A 17,304-nucleotide genomic window follows, 5' to 3' on the forward strand; every position below is an offset into this window, starting at 1 on the left:
AATTGTGGGATGGCCGGAAGAAGGAAGCCCGCCCTATATGTAAAATAGGAATCATCCCGCCGTGCATCGCGCGCGCTCGGCAAAAAATTTAGACGGTTCTGCCCAAAAAAAGACAAATTCCTGCAAAAAAGGAGCCTGAGCGGAATAAGTAAGAGCTTTTATTAAAGGGGTAATACCAAAAGAAGAAGTACACAGACATATAAAAGTTCAGCTCACCATTACTTTAAAGTTATTAGATAAAAGGGGTTTATATAGCCGACGATGGGAATAGGGAGTCGTGCTCGCTTCGGCAGCACATATACTAAAATTGGAACGATACAGAGAAGATTAGCATGGCCCCTGCGCAAGGATGACACGCAAATTCGTGAAGCGTTCCATATTTTTTACTGCACACCGACACCCCTCAGTGCTGCTCCCCAGCTCTATTTTTTACTCCCCCTCCACCCCCCCGGCCCCGTTTTGTCACAGCCACAAAGCACGGCGCTCCGCCCGCGGCACTGCAGCGCTTTATTATCGCGTTCAGAGCGAGCAGCACAGCCCGACACTCAGCCCCGCTGTAGGGAGCGGACCAGCCTTCCCCTGCGGTTCCGAGCCGGGACATCGTGACCCCAAACCAGCAGCGTGCTGCAGCCGGGCTCCAGGCCAGCGGCAGACCGGGACCAGTGGCTGTGAACCAGCCGGGAGCAGGGCTGGGGCTGGTGGGGGGGGTCCAGGGGGCTTTCAGCCACACTCAGACCACGCTCTCCCTATAGCTGTCGTCCTCCAGGAACGGTAACGGCGTCCTCCCGACCACTGGGGCCATATCCTGCCCTGCTGTTGCATCCTGCCCTGATCCCATGTCCTGTACCTGGTCCCCGTCGTTCTGCTCCCTGGCAAAGTGCACAAAGACCTGCAAGGATGGGGAGGGGGTGAGCAGCAGCAACAGCACGAAGGACCCCATACACCGTGCCCCCCCACCGCCATCACCTGGTCTAGGGTGGTCTGTGACACAGAGTAATCCTGGATGTGGCCGTGCCCGCAGTGCGCTGCCAACACTCCGAACACTTGAGCCAAGGAGCAGGCATTGGAAGGCAGGCGGTACTGCAGCGTGCTGCCGTGCTGCTCCTGCAGCGCGATGCCGGGGAAGCTGCGCTGCATCAGCTGCTGCACTGTACACAAAGCAGGGCCGGGCCCCGCAGCCCGCACCACCACCGTGTACCCATCCCCAAACCTGCACCAAGGAATGGACGGCAATGCAGGCAGCCCCTTCTCACCCACCCAGCAGGGCAGCCCCCCACCCATTACCGGTTCTTGAGGTGCTGAACGCTGCCCAGGCAGCGGAATCGGCCGTTGACCATGATGGCCATCCTGGTGCACAGCGCCTCGCACTCCTCCATGCTGCCGGAGGGGGGAAGGTGTGATACACACAGCAGGGACCACAGGTATCCCCTGTGCTGGGAACCCACCTGTGCGATGTGAGCAGCACGGAGCGACCCTCCCTGACCAGGCTGAGGATGCAGTCCCATAGGAAACGTCGGGCACCTGGGTCCATCCCCGTTGTGGGCTCATCCTGCAGCCACAGCATCAGCTCCAGCCCCATAGCTGTCATCCCCCTCCCAAACTGCCCCACTGACCAGGAAGATGATGGGGGGGCTGCCGAGCAGGGCTATGGCTGTGGACAGCTTGCGCTTGTTGCCCCCACTGTAGGTGCCTGCCAGGCGGTCTGCATGTGGTCCCAAACCCAGCTTGGCAATGCCCCATTGAGCCACCTGTGAGAGTAGGTGTGGGGGTGAGGATGGGGCTGGAGGGGCTGGGGGGAGGCTGGGCTGTGGGCTGTACCCTGGGGGTCTCCTCCTCTGGCACCCCACGCAGACGGCTGTAGAACTGCAGATGTTCCCTCCCCGTCAGCAGCTCGGTGATGGCATCGAACTGTGGGCAGTAGCCCATGTTCTGATGGACAGCCTGCAGGTCGGTGAGCACGCTGCAGGATGGGACATGGTGAGTACGCTGTGGGACCAAGGACAAGCTGCAGGAACCAGGGACAAGCTGCAGGGATAAGGGTGAGGCTGAGCATGCAGCAGGGTTAGGAGTGAGCGAACTGCAGGGATGAGGATGAGGATGAAGAACCCAGCACGCAGGCTGCAGGGATGAGGGTAAGTGTGAGCAGATGGTGAGGAGGGATATTGATGCAGATGCTCCCACCTGTGTCCCTTCAGCCAGGCCTCCCCCAGCGTCACTTCTGTGTCCCCCGTCAGCATCTTGAAGGTGGATGTCTTCCCAGCACCATTCACCCCCAGGAGCCCGAAGCACTGTAGAGCAGTGGGCTTAGCAGCAGCACTGACCCCCACCCCACAGTGCAAGGACCCCAGCACTCACCTCACCAGGTGGGACAGCCAGGCACAGCCGATCCACTGCTGGAGTACGCCGGTACCTGTACACCTACAATGAGTGGGATCACTGTGAGGCACCTCCTATCCAGGGGACACAGCACCCATCAGTGGGATGGGGGACATGGGACGGGGCACGGTGCAGCCACACACCTTGGTCAGGTCCTTCAGCAGCAGGACGGCACTGCGCCGTGCTGTACTGCCCACACGCACCCGCTCCCGGGCTACGTCCTCATCCTCATCCCCCAGCGAGGGCAGCTGCAGAGCACGTGGGCTGGGGGAGAAGCAGTGAGATCTCCTATAGTCCCCATTGCCCCCATCACCCCCATCTCCCCTGGGCCAGCCCTCACCGGAGCCTCAGGAAGAAGCGATACTGCAGCAGTAAAGTGAAGAGGAAGAAGATGACGCCCTCGATGGCCATGGCAAACATGTTCTTCCCTGCTAAGTCCCAGGACAGCGGGGACACGAAGCGCTTGTCTCCTATAAAAGGACAGGAAAGGAGCTGCAGGATGAGGGGCACAGGGAGGGGGTTGGGCAGGGGAGCAGCCCTTCACCCTCTGCACTCACCGAACCTCTCAAAGGCATCGGCCATCGCCTGGTTCTTCACCATGTCGATGAGGCCTCGGCCCAGGCAGAAGTGGGGGAAGATGAGGAAGACTTTCTTCAGGATGCGGTTGATGTTGTTGAGCTTCTATGGGGCAGTGAGGGAAGGATGGGAGAACAGGCAGAGCCAACCAGCCCCCATTGAGGGATGGGGCCCGGGGCTCACTTGGTCCTCAAAGAGCTCCAGCACGAAGGTGGCCACGCTGCCATTGATGCCAATGAAAAGGTTGACACATGTCAGGGCCACGTAGGCTGTGCTGGGGATGCTGAAGAGGAAGGAGGCCGGGTACATCAGGGGGGTGATGGACCACCTGGAGGGCAGAGAAAGGGGCTGAGTGGGCGCAGCTGGGGGCACCCACCCCCATCCCATCCCTGGTTCCACCAGCCCCTCACCCATAGAGCAGCAGCAGCAGCACCAGGGCAGGCAGGTTGGCTGAGGACACATAGGACTTCTGCTGGAAGCAGAGGAAGATGAGGACAACCAGCAATGCAGGGACCAGGTAGTTGCACTATGGGCATGAGAAACCAGGCAGGGGGTGACAAAGAGGATCTGGCCCTCAGGAGCCACAGATGTGCCCCATCCTGACCCCGTCCCCATCCCGCACCATGTCCCAAGCAAAGTTGCCCAGCCAGTATGTGACAGGCTTCATCCCGCTGATGAATTGCAGATGCTTGGCCTTGCTGACCCGCTCCTCAATGAGGAAGAGCACAAAGCTGGCCGGGACGAAGGACATGGCGAAGATCACACAGATGGAGACCAGCACGTCCACCGATGTGGCCATCCTGCAGCAGAAAGGGAGTCAGAGAGCAATGGGGCACCCACAGGAGCCCAAATCCAACACTTACAGCGCAGCCTCTGAGAGCTGCTCCTTGGTGAGGTTCAGGGGGTGGTTGATGGCTGTGATGCCATAGAGTGTAGGGTCAGATCCCGCAGGCAGCTGTGCCCTCAGCAGCCCATTGCTGGCCACGTTGAGGAAGGCGACCATGGCGTGCCAGCCCTTGTTGTTGAACCACACCTGCAGCCCAATGGTGCTCACTGGGCTCTGTTCCATTTCCCTCTGCCAGCCCCAAAGCAGAGAGAGGACACAGCCAGTGCCACATGTCCCCATGCCCCCAGCTCTGAGCTCACCTTGATGTTCCTGTGTGCATCCAAGCCCTCAAAGAAGTGGCTCAGGTTGCCCAGGAGCCGATCCATGGGGCTGCCCTGGGGCAGGACATGGGGTGAGCTACAACTCATGCAGCAGCCCCTCCCCACGCTCACTCAGCTGGGCACAGAGCCTGGCCATACCTGGGTGACGTTGAAGAGCTCTCTCAGCTCCTGCACTGCACTGCCCACCTCCTCTGCTGATGGCAGGAGCTGCGAGCCACCAGCACCCAGGGAGAAGCCACCATACCTGGATGTGCAGGAGAGTTGGGTGCTTCCAACCCTCACATGGTACTGCACAGCCACCCTGCCCGAGCTGACCCACTGCCCCCACACCCACCTCTGCTCATTCACCCACTTCTTGGTTTTGAGCCTGGAAGAAACAAGGGTGGGGGGGAAAACAGCTGTAAGGAGACATCACATCTGTGTGTGACAGCTCAGCCATGAGCTGGATCGCATTCTACCCTGCCCTGTCTTCCCCACTGCCCTCCCCATGGTCCCCCCCATAGTGTCTGGGTACCGTCCCCATACACAGGACAGGTGCTGGGAGCACTCACCCCTGGCGAATGAGCTGGGGGTAGGTTTTCACCAGGTAATCAGAGATGTTCCTGCCTGTCAGGTTCAGCAGGATGTCCCCCGTTCCCCTTTGCACCTGGTGGGGATGGACAGATGGATGCACAGCCCCACCACCTGCCTGGACCCCCAGCGGCAACCACAGATACCTGGGGTGGTGGGAGCCCCCCGGCGGCCGTGGGGCACTCGGGCAGCATCCTGCGCGTCCCCGGCCCGCTGCACTGGCAAGACGGGGACGGCTCAGCTGGTGTCCAGTTCCAACGCTGCAGCGCTTCCAGCACGGCCGGGGGGGTTGGGGGCTGCCTGAAGCCGTCGGGGTGGGACGCAGGTGGGCACGGCCCCGTCCTGCTCAACAAGCACCGGAGGGAGGGGAGACCCCCAGTAAGAACGTGGCATCGAAGCGGAGCGGAGCCCCCCCAGCTCCACACTGACCCCTCCGCCGTGTCCTTCATGCAGGCGGTGCCGAAGCCCGGCTCGTCCAGGAGCGCTGCCAACAAACGGGACGTGTCTGCATCCCCCGGAGCATCATTGCTGTAAAAGAGCCCTGGAGTGGGACGGCGGCTCATTCGGGGTGTGAGGAGCATTAGGGGAGCGGGGGTGCACCTGAAGAAGGTGAATTGATGGCCGTACATCCCGGGATCCAAACGCAGCGCTGGGTACCTCCCGATGGGCGGCACGATGAGGCTGAAGAGCAGCGCAACGCAGACGAAGACAGCGGGCAGGACGATCTGCGGGGCCGCAGGTCAGGGCTCACCCCATCCCTGGGTCGTCCCCCCGACCCCCCATGGCTGTACCTGTGCAAAGAAGCCCCTCGTGCTGCGCCGGGCGTGGAGCAGCCGCTTGGTGAAGAGCGCACGGAGCTGCTGCCGGGTGAGCGCCCAGCCCTGCACACACCGGTTGCCCTCGGATGCTCCACTCAGCAGGTCCGTCTCCTGCGGATCCTCTGCTGCAAAGCACAGACAGGTCCTGAGCCGGCTCCCGGCAGCGAGAAGCAAGGACTAAACCCCAGTATAGGGGCACGGTTTGCTGCAGGGATGGCCCTGAGCCTGGGTGCTGCATGCGGGGACACCAGGGACCCCCCAGCCCCCTGTTCCTACCTCTGCGGGCTCCTTGGGCTCAGTGTAAGGAAAAAGGAGAGCAGGGTTATAGCTACTGTAGCCCCTCCACCCCCCCAGCCCAGCTGATGCTCTTATGCGCAATCTCTGACCCCAGCAGAGGGGGCCAGGTCACATCCCCAGTTCATTCACACCCCCAGACTCACTCCCATCGCAGCTTCCCACCATTCCCAATACCCAGAGAACACCATGAGGTTGAACAGACTCAGTGCTGCACAGCATCCCTCCATCCAGCCCTGCCTGCACGGATGGATGCATGCTGAGGTCCATACCCAGCCCTGGGGGTGGGCTACCAGCCCCCCGGCCTCAGCTCCCCCCTTTACCCGGCTCCTCTGCAGCTGCTCCTGTGTCCCCCTCCTTATTGGGGACCGCTCCTCTCCCCAGCGGAGCTGTTCTGCTGCTGCTGCTGCCTGATAAAACAGGATGGCAGTGGGGCCACAGCCCCCAGTACCTCCTCACCCTGCACATCAGGGTCCCGAAGCTTCGTTCCAACCGGGACCGACTCCTTTACCTGTCCTGCCACCATCCACCCCGCTGTCCTCAGCCACTTTCAGAAAGATCTAAGGGGGGAGGGAGCTGCCTTCACACACAGCTCAGGCACCCGCTGCCCCAGCAGTAAGACCCTCTGGGCACATCTCCGGGCTCTATTAATACCTCCTCCAGCGTGGTGTCCGAGATGCCGTATCCAGAGATGCCCAGCTCACCCAGTCGCGCATCCAGCTCCCGGAACAGCTCCCCAAAAGCTCCATCCTTGGCCCCACTGTAGGGCAGCACGAAAAGCACCTCGCGCCCGATGTCCTCCACCAGCCGGGAGCCGGGGACGTGCTGCTGCAGCAGTGCCGACAGCTGCGGCACATCTGAGGACGGGGAGGGCGGTGCTCAGGGTTTGCGGGGCCGGGGTGCGGTGCGGGGCTGTGCGGGGACGCTACCCGCGGTGCTGCCCTCGCTGTCCCGCTCGCCGCCCTCGGAGGTGCCGCCGTCCTGCGGGAAAGGGAAGCAAAGGGTGGGTGGGTGGGATCCAATGAGGGGCTCTGGGTATGGAGAGTCGGGAGGGGAAGGAACCTTTTTGATGGAGCCCAGCTCTGTGAGTTCCCGTTTGACCAAGGTGAGGTAGTAGCCCGTGCCCAGCCTGGATTTGAGGAAGAGAGGAGACCCGCAACAGCGGAGCCGGCCCTGCGAGATGATGGCGATGCGGTCCCCCAGCAGCTCCGCCTCGTCCATGTAGTGCGTGGAGAGGATGATGGTGCGCCCTGGGGGCACAGAGCCACCGTCCCGATCCGATCTACCCTCTCTGGATCCCATCTCACCCCACAGTGCTCCCCCCATGCCCTGCTTCTATAGGGCTGGGGGCAGCAGACTGATGGAATGGGATCCCCGCCCCCCCAGTCCTCACCTTTGCGGTACTTGAGCAGCAGCTCCCAGATGCTACGGCGTGAGTAGGGGTCAACACCGGCTGTGGGCTCATCCAGGACCACCACCTTGGAGCCGCCCACAAAAGCAATGGCCACGGAGAGCTTCCTCTGCATGCCGCCTGCAGGGAGAGCGGGCGCTGGGGACGGTATTGGGATGGAAATTGGGGGGTAATGATGGGTATGGCAATAGGGATGGCACAGCCCACACACCCGACAGGTTCCTGGTCTGCTCCTGGCGCTTGTGGGGCAGCCCCGTGTCCTGGAGTAGCTGCTCCATCTCTGCTTGCACTTGCTCCTCCGCCAGCCCCTTTAACCTCCCATAGAACCAGATGTGCTCCTCCACCGTCAGGCTGTGGGGTGGGGGGGGTCAGCGGGGGTCCTGCCTGCTGCTCCCCCCACCCCCACCCTGCATACATGTCAAAGAGCACGTTGTGCTGCGGGCACATCCCCATGGACCTCCGGATGCTGTCGATATCGGAGCGGATATCCCAGCCCAGGATATAGGCAGTGCCGGAGGTGGGGGGCAGCAGCCCGGTCAGGATGGACCTGGGGAGGAGGGGGGTGGTAAATTGGAGGTGGCAGAGTGTGCAGGATGCTCTGAGCCCACCCTCATGGGGAGCTGGGTAGGGATTCCAGCTCACATGGTGGTGGTCTTGCCGGCCCCATTGTGGCCCAGGAAGGAGGTGATTTGCCCCTCGTAGAAGTCCAGGCTCAACCCATCGACGGCCACATGGCTGCCGCTGCGGTAAACCTTCACCAGGTTGCGGATGGAGACTCCGGGCTGTAGCTGGGCAGGCGGCTCCTCCACCAGCACTGGGAGCCACCGGTGAAGTCACAGCCAGGCAGGACCTTGGCAATGGGGGCAGCACCCACCCCCTGGCCCTCCCATCACCACGGGCAGGGGCTCACCTTGGGGTGCAGTGAGAGAACTGCTGGGGTACGGGGGGTATCCGGCTGAGGGCGGCTCTCCAAACCAGTAGCTCTTCAGGAAGGGAAAATTCCAGGGCTTGGGGACACCGTACTGACCTATGGGCACAGACACAGGGGGTGAACAGGGCCCAGAGGGGCTGGCAAAGGGCTGCAAGGGGCAGAAGCTCTGCACTCACCTGGGAGGACACCCTCAATGTACCAGGCTGCCAGCCCATAGAGGACGGCATCCAGCAGCAGCAGCCCCATGGCCAAGGCGAAGCTGTAGGGGTCTCCCGGCACAGGGCTGGTGCCCAGGTTGTGCCACTGCATGCCCACCCCCTGCTCCTCATACAGTGAGAAGTACTCACAACCAAAGCCAAAGGCCACTGGGGACAGCAGGCTCTGCAGCAGCAAGAACATGGGCACAGGTGGAAGACAAGAGAAGTCATGGGGTCCTGAGCACCCAAACCCCACACCCAGCTCATCCAAGGGATATTGGGGTGCAGGGAATGAGGTGCTGCTCACCACGAGGACTCGGAGCAGGAAGGTGACGTGGTCACGCCACGCCACACACAGCACATAGGGCAGGTAGAGAGAGAAGTAAAGGATGCCACCGCACGCTGAGGCCAGGTTGGCACGGGGGAAGAAGGTGCTGATGAGGAAGCACTGACAGATGGTGGCCACTGAGAAGGTGCCGAGGAAGAGGAAGATGACGGCTGGGTTGCTGTAGGGCAGGATGTCTCCCAGCTGCAAAGTGAGGCAGGTTGAAGCTGCAGAACCCCCCCCATACCATGCTGGCTCTCACCCCCCAACCTGCCTTAAGGATGAGGACGAGGAGAGCGGAGCTGAGGAGGAAGGGGATGAAGCTGCTGAGGAACCAGCTGAGCCAGAGCATCCCGCTGCTCAGCCCCATGCTCCGCATGGTCTCCTTGAGACGCGCCTCCTTCTCATGCACCACCCCCTTGATGATCATGGCCACCGAGTAGATCCACGCCAGCGTCATGAAGAGCGGCAGCGAGCGGTTCAGAACCCGCAGGAACCTGAGGGGGGGCATCAGTCTGACCCCCCCCCCATAATGTCCCACCACCAACAGGGACACAGCCCTGCAGCAGCACTCAGCCCATACCCCAGGGCAATGGGTCGCTGGGGGTCCTGCAGCACTCACACATCATCCACGTAACAGGGGTACGGCATCTGCTGCAGGTAGACCCCCACCCGTGGGGCAGCCCCTGTCTGCACCCTCACCACCGCCTGTTCCACCAGGTCCTGCACGTAGATAAAGCCACCCCATATGTAGCGCAGGTCGCTGAATGGGTCAGCTGCAGGGCCTGGGTCCCAAAACCTGTATAGAGCAGCATGTTGAGGAAGGGGGCAGACAACAGCCCACCCCAGGCTTGGGATGCTCAGAGGGGCTGCATCCAACAACCTGTCCTTGATCTTGTTGGTCCTTGTGACATCGTCGATGTCCATGCGGATCTTGTAGTGCACATGGGGGGGCAGCACAGTGGACGTGGTGTTCAGAGGGGGCTGGAAGACCACGGCAGCCCAGAACTGCCTTTCCTCCAGCAGCTCCATGGCACGAGCCACCAGCTGCTCCTCGCTGCCCACTGCTTCAATCTTATCCAGCCGGATGCACCCCAGGAGCTGTGACAGCACACCCAGTGCCCGCTCTGCTTCATCCAGTGCCTGCTGCCAGCTGAGCCCTGCTGACCCAACCAGCAACTGGGCCAGCACTGACTGCGAGGTGCCATTGAGGAGCCTGTCCATGAGTGGGACTGTGCCCGGTGCCAGCAGCAGCTCCTGCAGAGCATCATCATATGATATCACCACCTGGTCCTGGAGGTGGCCCCATGCAGCCCCCACTCTGGGCACGTACCCGCAGCACCCGCAGCTCCTGGCTGCCATTGAGAACGGCACGGATGTGGGCTCCCAGCTCCAATGCAGCAGCAGCCGTGTCCCACAGTGCTGCCAGCTCTTGGAAGGTGTGGTTCACCTGCATGGGGAAGGGATTAGGGGGGGGGAACAGGTTGCAGCCCCCCCAGCACTGTGTACAATCACCTCGGCCATGACGCGGTCGGTGGCAGGACTGGGTGGTGTGTACAGGATCTTGCCCACGAAGAGTGGTTTGATGCCACGCCAGATGAGCTGTGAGAATGGGGCAGCCTCCAGGCTGCGGAGCAGCTCCAGGCAGAAAGGACCTAGAAGAGGGGGGAGAGCCAAAGCCTTGCATTGCCCCCACCCAAAGAGGGGCACCTGAGGGTCCCTGATCCCCATCCCCTCTCACTGGTGTGGTTGTCGGGGGTCTCCGTGCTGCTCCTGGAGTCGTTGCGGTGCATGAAGGCCCCAACATCGCTGTCCTCATACCAGTTGAGGGAGGGCACCTGCAGCCCCCCACCCTCGGGGTGCCCACAGGCGATGCGTGATACAGCCTCAAAGGTGCCCACAGCGGAGGAACCGGGGGCTGTCAGCACTGCGACCTCACGCTGCAGCTCAGCCACTGTGCCCATGGTGGAGAGCTGCAGAGAGAGGGGCTGCAGGGAGGGCCCAGCATGGGGCAGGGATATAGGGCAGGGATGATGTGGGGATGCGGTACCTCCTGCAGCAGGGACTCAGCGCTCTGCAGGAAGGGGCCCAGGGATGCCAGGGCATTATCCATCCCTGAGCTCATCCACTCCTATAGGGGTCACAGAGAGGGCTCACAGCCACCCCAAACACACCCAGCAGTTGGAGGGGGGGGTCCAGCTGTGCCACAAGTTTGGCTGCTCCGGACAACCTGAGCACTCACATCAGGTGAGCTGAGCCCCTCCAGCATTGCCTGGTGCAGCACAGGCAGCAGTGAGGTGTTGCTGTTGAGAAGGCGTGTGAGAGCATCATCCTGCAGCAGCCGGGATGAGATGGGCAGGGTGCGGCCCCGCAGTGCAGGCAGGAGCTGGGCGAGGTGGTGCAGGAGCTGCCATCCATCAGCACGGCGCAGGGCCTGGCGGACATCAGCCAGCAGGCGGGACAGGCTGTAGGTATAGGGGGGGATGTGAGGGGAGCAGAGCCCAGCCTGGCACCCCATATTGCCCACCCTGCTCACATAGAGCCTCCGAAGTTGCCCACTGTGCCGGGGGTCTCTCCAGGGGTGGGCTGCTGGAAGCAGGGGTTGTGCACGTTGCAGAGGATACCCTGCAGCCAAGGCAGCGTCCCGGCTGACGGCAGGGCCTTGTTGGGGAAATGGCCTGATGGGGAAAGAGATGAGTCTGGGGGCTGCATGGAGAGACCCTGGCCCCCACCCTACACAACAGCAGGAGCAAGGCATGGCAACACTCACACTGGTGCTGCTGGAAGGGCGGGTGGGAGCTCCTCACTGCCACCAGCACGAGGAAGAGGAAGAGCGGCCACAGCAGCTCGATGGCCAACTGCACCTGGGGGACACTGCAGCTAAATGGGACTGTGAGACCACCACAGGGACCCCCTACCCGAGCTGCAGGCGTTGCTCACCCGCTGCCGCCGGCGGTAGGCGAGGTTCTTCCAGAGCAACAGCCGCAACTGCGTCCCCACAGCCATCGTGTTGTGCTGCGGGATGAGAACCACCCCATAGCCCTGAGTCACTGCCTCCATCCCCCTGCCAAGCAGGGCTGGGTTGGGCACAAGCACAACCCCGCGGTGCCGGGAGGAGTCGGCTCCGGAACTCAGCCAACAAAGCGCTTTTCCCATCCCAAGCCTCCAAATCCCGTTCTTTCGCAAAGCAAAACCAGCAAAACAGGCAGGAGCTCCGAGGAGCCCCTTTGGATGCAGGAGATGGGTTCACCCACACGGGGCTGCAGGATGGGCCAGGTCATTGCCCGTGCCTCAATATCCCAAATGCTCAGCTCCCATCCCTCGTGCATGGCACAAGGATGCAATGCGAGCTCACACCCCGCTCCCTGCCCGGCTCCTCCGGTTTCCCCGCTGTTACCTCTGATACCAGCCCCGCTCGGAGCGGGGAAGTGCCTGGATGCAGCCGGAACGGAGCAAGGGGGGCAAAGAGATGCTGCAGCCGGGGCTGCCCCCCCGGTGCCCGGAGCCGCGCACTCACCTGTCCGCCCCGGTCCTACAGGGGGGGGTGGGAGGCACCGGATGGGATTATGGGATCCCGAGCGGCAAATCCCGCTGATCTCCGCCGGAGGGGGGGGGGGGAGGAAGGAGGGTTCGCCTCGTGCTGCTATAGGGAGGGGGCGGGGGGGAGGACAACCCTGCAACGGGGGGGAAACTGAGGCAAGGAGCGCCGGGGGAGCACCGGGGAGCGGCACGGCCTCAGCTCCAGCTGGAGAGTCCAGGGGGGGCAGGGAGCCGCTTTGGGGGGTGGGGGGAGAGGAAGGATACGCATAGCAAAGGGGAGATGGAAGCACGAAAGATGATAAGGGGGTCCCCACCGAATCCCGTTACCGATGCCGGTTCCAAAGTCACGTTATCACGGCGGGCTCCGCCCCGGCCGTCTTGCAAAGTAGCTGCGTCATGGAGCGGGGGGTCTTAAAGGGACCCCGCAGCTTCCCGAGGGTCCCGAAGTCGCCCCCTCCTCGCAGCGCAACGGCTCCAGCTGCGGGTATTGCTGGGTAATGCGGGGCGGTTGCGGGAAGGGATGGGGCCGAGCTGCCGCTCTCCACGCGCAGCCCTTCACCCCAAAGCATCCCCGGCCCATGGTCCAGGGGTCACACCGGACTCGGATCCCAAACCCCCCCCCAGCCCCACAGCCCCGGTGCTGGGAGCCCCCCCAGCCCTGCAGCAGCGCCCCATCAGAGCGCAGCAGAGAGCGCTTCCTGTTCAAGGGGCTCTTAAAGGTCGATTCCTTTCGTTTCTTTCTTTTTTTTTTTTCTTTTAAACAACACCTTTCAATATAAGAACATCTGTATTAAAAACCCCACGTGGTTGAATAAATCCCCCTCCCACCCCACCTGGCTCGAAGCTGCCATCACCGGGCAGCTGGTTGAGATGGAATCAGAACCTTTGAGTCCCAAGAGTTCTCCAAAGTAACAACGCTTCCAGCTTTTGCTTTCATAGGGAATCATAGGAGAGCATGGGATGCCCACATAGGATGTCCTTCCAAGCACCAGGACAAGGGGTGGGCGAAGCTGCAGGGCTGGTCCCTTCCCAGCAAAAGAGATTCCTTTGAACACGATTTCAACCCAAACACACGACGTTTAAAAAGAGGGAATGATGAATTGAGGCTGGAATGTGGCTGTGAGATGGACTGCATGGGGACAGCCCTGCTCAGCAGCTCTCCTCCTGCTGGTAATAGTGGTACCCTATGGGGTCGGTGCCTGGCTCATTGGCATTGTTGGCTGTATCCCCTGGGGTGCCCTGTGGGCAGTATTTGGGGTCATAGATCTGGCGACCCAAACCAAAGACCTGCCCGCTCTGATTGGCACCCTGGTTAGAACCCATCTGCAGCGACATGGAGGAGTTGTCACACTTTTCCAGCCCCATCTTAGCATCGTAGATGTGCCGCCGGGTACCAGGTGCTGTCATCCCCACCTGGAAGGAAGGAGGGGAGCAAGTGGGGCTCAGCACGGTGCTCCCCACAATGTTATCCCACAGCCGTGCTCCCTCCCTCCCCCCGGCTCACCTGGCTGGCACATTTGTTGGTGCCCATCTGCAGGCTGATGGTGGAATGGTCCATGGGAGGCAGGATCTGGTTCTTGGGGTCATAGAGGTGCCTCCTGGTGCCATAGGCTGTCATACCGGACTGGCTGGCACATTTATTGGTGCCCATCTGGGCAACAGAGAGTGGTGAGAAGTGGGAAATGCCACATGCCCCCCCCCACAACACCATCCCCATCCTCATACAGGAGACATAGGAACCCCCCAGCTGTGATGTGGGGCACTGGGGGTTGGCAGCCACCCACCTGCAGCCCGATCACGCACTGCCCAGCCTTCATCTTGGCCTCATCAAAGTTCCTTTGCTGCCTCTCCGAGTATTTCACACCAATGTCCACACCACTCTGCAGCCCCTTGGTCTTGGCCTGAGGAAAGGTGGTAAGGAATGAGAGGTCTCAGGCTTGGGGAGGTGCTGGACATGGATTAGTGCTCACCCATCCCATGGAGCTGCTCTCATCCCACCCCATGTTCTCACCATGCCTGCCAGCGCCAGCAGTGACACCTGCACCTGAGTCAGGTTCCCACTCTCAAACAGGTCGTTGGCTTCAAAGAGGTCCACAGGGTTCATGCCGTAGCTGGCCATGGCCTTGATGAAGTTGGAGAGGTTCTCAAGCTGAAGGGAAGCACAGAGCAGTCAGGTTGTGGGGAGGGGGCACAGGGCAGCCAGGTTGGGGACATGGAGAACTTGTACCCACCTGGTGCCAGTTCAGTGCTGAGCGGTTGATCTTCCTCACCGAGTTGGGCTGCAGTTTGTTCATCAGCCTGGGGGGAGATATTGGTGAGCTTGGGGGTATGAGGGTCTCCCCTCCCCAGGGGAACGCTGCTATCACCTGGGGGTCTCTGGGCTCACTCCTCCCAGCTGGGAATGATGAACACTGGAGATCCCATAGCCCCCTTCCCACTGGTGCCCCATGGCCTCCCCATAGCTGGGTTTCATGCAGTGCCTGGGGGCTGTGCTGGCACCTCCCATGGGTGCCGTGGGACTCACTCGCAGAGGATGACCCCATCCTTCAGCCCCTTCTGGAAGTCGGCCCCGATCTGCCGCCCGGTGACACTTTCGATCCACGTCCGCAGCTCTGCTTCCTTCTGTGGGTCGTATTTCTGAGCGAGCTGTGTGTGTGGAGGGGATATGGGGTGGTCAGATACAGCCCTGTGTGCACCCCCAGGCCCTGTGGGGACCTCTGAAGGCCGGTCCCATTGCACACCGCAGTGCGAGGAGCAGTTTGGACTGCAATCAGTTGCAATTTCCTGGTGCACAGGAAACCCAGATTCAACGGTACAGAGGCTGCCGAGGGGAGGAAGGAGAACAAGAGCTGCTGCAGGGCCCCATGGGGTGGGCATGGAGGATGGAGGGTGATGGTGGAGAACGAAGCCACCGAGCACATCCTGCACCACCGGCTGCTGCTCTGCACGCAGGAGCTGCCCCCAGCCCTGCACAGCGCTGTCATCCAGCACAGCCCACAGTCTCACACGCAGTGACCCCGAGACTCTACAACTGTCAAAGGGGAAGAGGACGAGCTGCTGCTGTGGCTGCTTCCCACCTCCGCCCACGGGACCCGGCACCGACCCCGCCGCGTTCATCCCTCCCCGTCGGGCTCTTTGCGCCGCAGCGGATTCCTCGGTCACCGCGGCTATGCCAGGAATGCGGCCGCCTCCTCCCAGATGCAAAGCAGCTGCCCGGGCACAGCATCTCATCGACCAGACCGAGGAGAGAGCAGAGCTCACACTGAATGGGAAAGGTGGCACAAGAGGAGGCTGAGAGCCCCAAGAGCCACGCTACCCACATGGACACAGTACAGCCCACCCTGTGCCAAGAGCCCAGGGACTCCATGGGGCTGAGGTCTCCTGTAGGAGGGGGGCTCAGCTCAGCTCAGCTTGTGCTGCAGGGTCTCCATCAGACACCTCTATGGAGCTTTGCACAGATAGAACCGAGTGGGAGCGCAGCCCTGCAGCCTCTGTGCCTCAGTTTCCCTCTTAGTAGCCCTGCTATGTGATTCCTCACACAGAAAATAGCTGGGGAGGGGGATGTTGATCTCCCAGAACATCAGAGGGTTCAGAGCTGCCCCCATGGGAGACACCGGCTGTTCCCAAGGGCAATGACCCCACAGCACAGTCCCAAAGGGGAAGCTGGAGCTGACCAGGACGCACAGACAGAGCGGCCACCACGGTCACACTCGTGCCATCACACGGGTCCTGGTGGGATCCCCCCCCCACATATGATTCCTCTTCCCCCCCGCCCCATATGCAGGGCTCAGAGGAGGCAGCAGAGGAGCAGAGGGTCATCCTGGAGCAGCCCATAACAGCCCCCATCACAGCTCAGGACAGTGCTGCAGGTCAGACGGGTTCCCAGCAGTGATGTCAGTGCTCATCCTGCACAGCGGGGCCGTCAGACTGGCTCAGCTCTTGCTGAACCAAGCTAAAGCACCTGGGAGCAGGTAGCGGCGAGGCCCCAGCACGTGTCCACCCACTGGGTGCAGGCAGAGGCCCGTCCTCACACGATGATGAAACCCAAATCTCCATTGAGGCCGGGAGGGAGAGCCCCAACCTGAGCTCTGTGTGCATCCCGCATCCTGCCTGTGTCCTGGGCTGGATGTCCAAACACTGACCCCATCCCTGTGCTGCATGGGGAGCAGTGGTGCACAGGGAAGAGAAGGGGGCTGCTGCACCCCCCATGGCTGAGCCCCATTCCCAAAGCAGGAATGGGACACAGCCCAGGCTGTGGACTCATCCAGGGGCACCCAGCCATGCTCTGAGTGTGGGAAGGGCAGCCCTCCCCACAGCACCCCGCATCATCTTGGACTGCAAACAGCCCCAGAAAAGTAACCGGGTTCTACTTTCCCCTTCCAGTCTCACAGCAGGGTTCAGTCCGAGCCCTGGGGCCCACCAAGAGGGACACGATGGGGTCGGGGCCGCCCCCCGAGGGATGCAAAGCGATGGGAAAACAGAGCAGGGAAACCTCGGGAGCGGAGCAGCACGGAACCGGGGCCATCGCTCCACTCACCCCGCCGGGAACAGCACCGGGGCGAGAGTGGGGGTGGGCGGTGCCCCGGACCCCTCCCAGACCCTATGGACCTTTAGAGGCAGAGTCAGAGCGTCCCACTACCGGAGAGCAGCCCCGGCACCCCCCACACCCCGGGACCCGGTTCCGCATCCTCCGGATGGCACCGGGACCCTCGGAACACCCCCGGGACTTCTCAACTCGCAAACCCCCGTTGGTCCCGGTAACCCCCCGCCCCCGGCTCGGCTCACCCGGTTCTTGACCTCCGCGGACAGGCCGTAGGAGGGGCCCTTGTTGAACTGGGAGCTGCTCATGGTGCGGCGACGGAGCGGGGATCGGCGGCGGGACCGGGAGGGACCGGGCGGGACCCGGCGGGGAGCGGGGGGGGGGGTGTCGGGCCCGGCCCCCCCGCCCTGATTGGACGGGTCTGAAATGCCCAAATAAGGGCAGGAGCGGCCGGACCGATGGGGGGATCCACGCACCCCGACAACGACAACCGGGGGGCTCCGGGAGCTATGGGGGGGGGGGTTGGAATCGGAGCCGTCCCAGGCATGGATGTGCACAG

General features: G+C 62.2%; 2 protein-coding genes and 1 non-coding gene across 9 annotated transcripts; 1 reads left to right on the top strand and 2 right to left on the bottom strand.

The window, feature by feature from the left end:
* The first annotated feature begins 277 nt into the window (after window positions 1-277).
* Window positions 278-384, top strand: LOC116652453. The gene has a single exon (XR_004305469.1). It is a non-coding gene; the product is annotated as a U6 spliceosomal RNA (small nuclear RNA).
* Window positions 385-483: 99 nt separating this feature from the next.
* Window positions 484-12,813, bottom strand: ABCA7 (ATP binding cassette subfamily A member 7). 7 transcript variants are annotated; one of them, XM_015886262.2, is made up of 47 exons: window positions 12,520-12,811; window positions 11,606-11,680; window positions 11,436-11,529; window positions 11,202-11,343; window positions 10,908-11,130; window positions 10,716-10,796; window positions 10,407-10,638; window positions 10,181-10,320; window positions 9,999-10,115; window positions 9,549-9,922; window positions 9,288-9,464; window positions 8,940-9,162; window positions 8,648-8,869; window positions 8,320-8,524; window positions 8,123-8,239; window positions 7,855-8,026; window positions 7,628-7,759; window positions 7,424-7,563; window positions 7,195-7,332; window positions 6,731-7,051; window positions 6,456-6,658; window positions 6,313-6,361; window positions 6,125-6,211; window positions 5,784-5,801; window positions 5,481-5,632; window positions 5,290-5,414; window positions 5,119-5,217; window positions 4,836-5,031; window positions 4,671-4,765; window positions 4,454-4,486; window positions 4,258-4,363; window positions 4,099-4,173; window positions 3,816-3,985; window positions 3,575-3,752; window positions 3,363-3,478; window positions 3,136-3,280; window positions 2,934-3,057; window positions 2,717-2,846; window positions 2,520-2,640; window positions 2,356-2,418; window positions 2,182-2,288; window positions 1,819-1,960; window positions 1,614-1,748; window positions 1,446-1,549; window positions 1,285-1,377; window positions 967-1,210; window positions 484-889 (listed from the first exon to the last, which is right to left on the bottom strand). In XM_015886262.2, exons 2-47 carry the CDS (start codon window positions 11,669-11,671, stop codon window positions 731-733), a joined length of 6,585 nt encoding a protein of 2,194 aa, XP_015741748.1. In that variant the 5' UTR covers window positions 11,672-11,680; window positions 12,520-12,811; the 3' UTR covers window positions 484-730. The 7 variants fall into 7 exon arrangements, 5 of the variants coding, with proteins under 5 accessions (XP_015741748.1, XP_015741747.1, XP_015741746.1 ...); XM_015886261.2 differs by having other exon boundaries at window positions 12,183-12,811; XM_015886260.2 differs by having other exon boundaries at window positions 6,731-6,782; window positions 6,864-7,051; window positions 11,606-12,810.
* A 160-nt stretch (window positions 12,814-12,973) lies between these two features.
* CNN2 (calponin 2) lies at window positions 12,974-17,124 on the bottom strand. Its single transcript, XM_015886355.1, has 7 exons — window positions 16,991-17,124; window positions 14,730-14,851; window positions 14,437-14,503; window positions 14,217-14,354; window positions 13,990-14,106; window positions 13,710-13,856; window positions 12,974-13,618 (listed from the first exon to the last, which is right to left on the bottom strand). The coding sequence occupies exons 1-7, from the start codon at window positions 17,051-17,053 to the stop codon at window positions 13,355-13,357; spliced, it is 918 nt and encodes a 305-aa protein (XP_015741841.1). The 5' UTR covers window positions 17,054-17,124; the 3' UTR covers window positions 12,974-13,354.
* Window positions 17,125-17,304: the final 180 nt, after the last annotated feature.

The sequence above is a fragment of the Coturnix japonica genome, chromosome 28 (assembly GCF_001577835.2).
Source record: "Coturnix japonica isolate 7356 chromosome 28, Coturnix japonica 2.1, whole genome shotgun sequence".
NCBI lineage: Eukaryota > Metazoa > Chordata > Aves > Galliformes > Phasianidae > Coturnix > Coturnix japonica.

What these genes read in the sequence shown, in the direction of transcription:
- ABCA7 (XM_015886258.2), bottom strand. Translation starts at nt 11,821, where the DNA reads ATGGGAAAAGCGCTTTGTTGGCTGAGTTCCGGAGCCGACTCCTCCCGG. An exon ending in ATGCACACAGGAACATCAAG is followed by an intron (nt 3,986 to 4,098) that starts GTGAGCTCAGAG and finishes ATTGGGCTGCAG; the next exon opens with GTGTGGTTCAACAACAAGGG. An exon ending in CAGAGGAGGAGACCCCCAGG is followed by an intron (nt 1,749 to 1,818) that starts GTACAGCCCACA and finishes CTACTCTCACAG; the next exon opens with GTGGCTCAATGGGGCATTGC.
- CNN2 (XM_015886355.1), bottom strand. Translation starts at nt 17,053, where the DNA reads ATGAGCAGCTCCCAGTTCAACAAGGGCCCCTCCTACGGCCTGTCCGCG. An exon ending in CCGCGGAGGTCAAGAACCGG is followed by an intron (nt 14,852 to 16,990) that starts GTGAGCCGAGCC and finishes CCACACACACAG; the next exon opens with CTCGCTCAGAAATACGACCC. An exon ending in GATGGGGTCATCCTCTGCGA is followed by an intron (nt 14,504 to 14,729) that starts GTGAGTCCCACG and finishes ATCTCCCCCCAG; the next exon opens with GCTGATGAACAAACTGCAGC.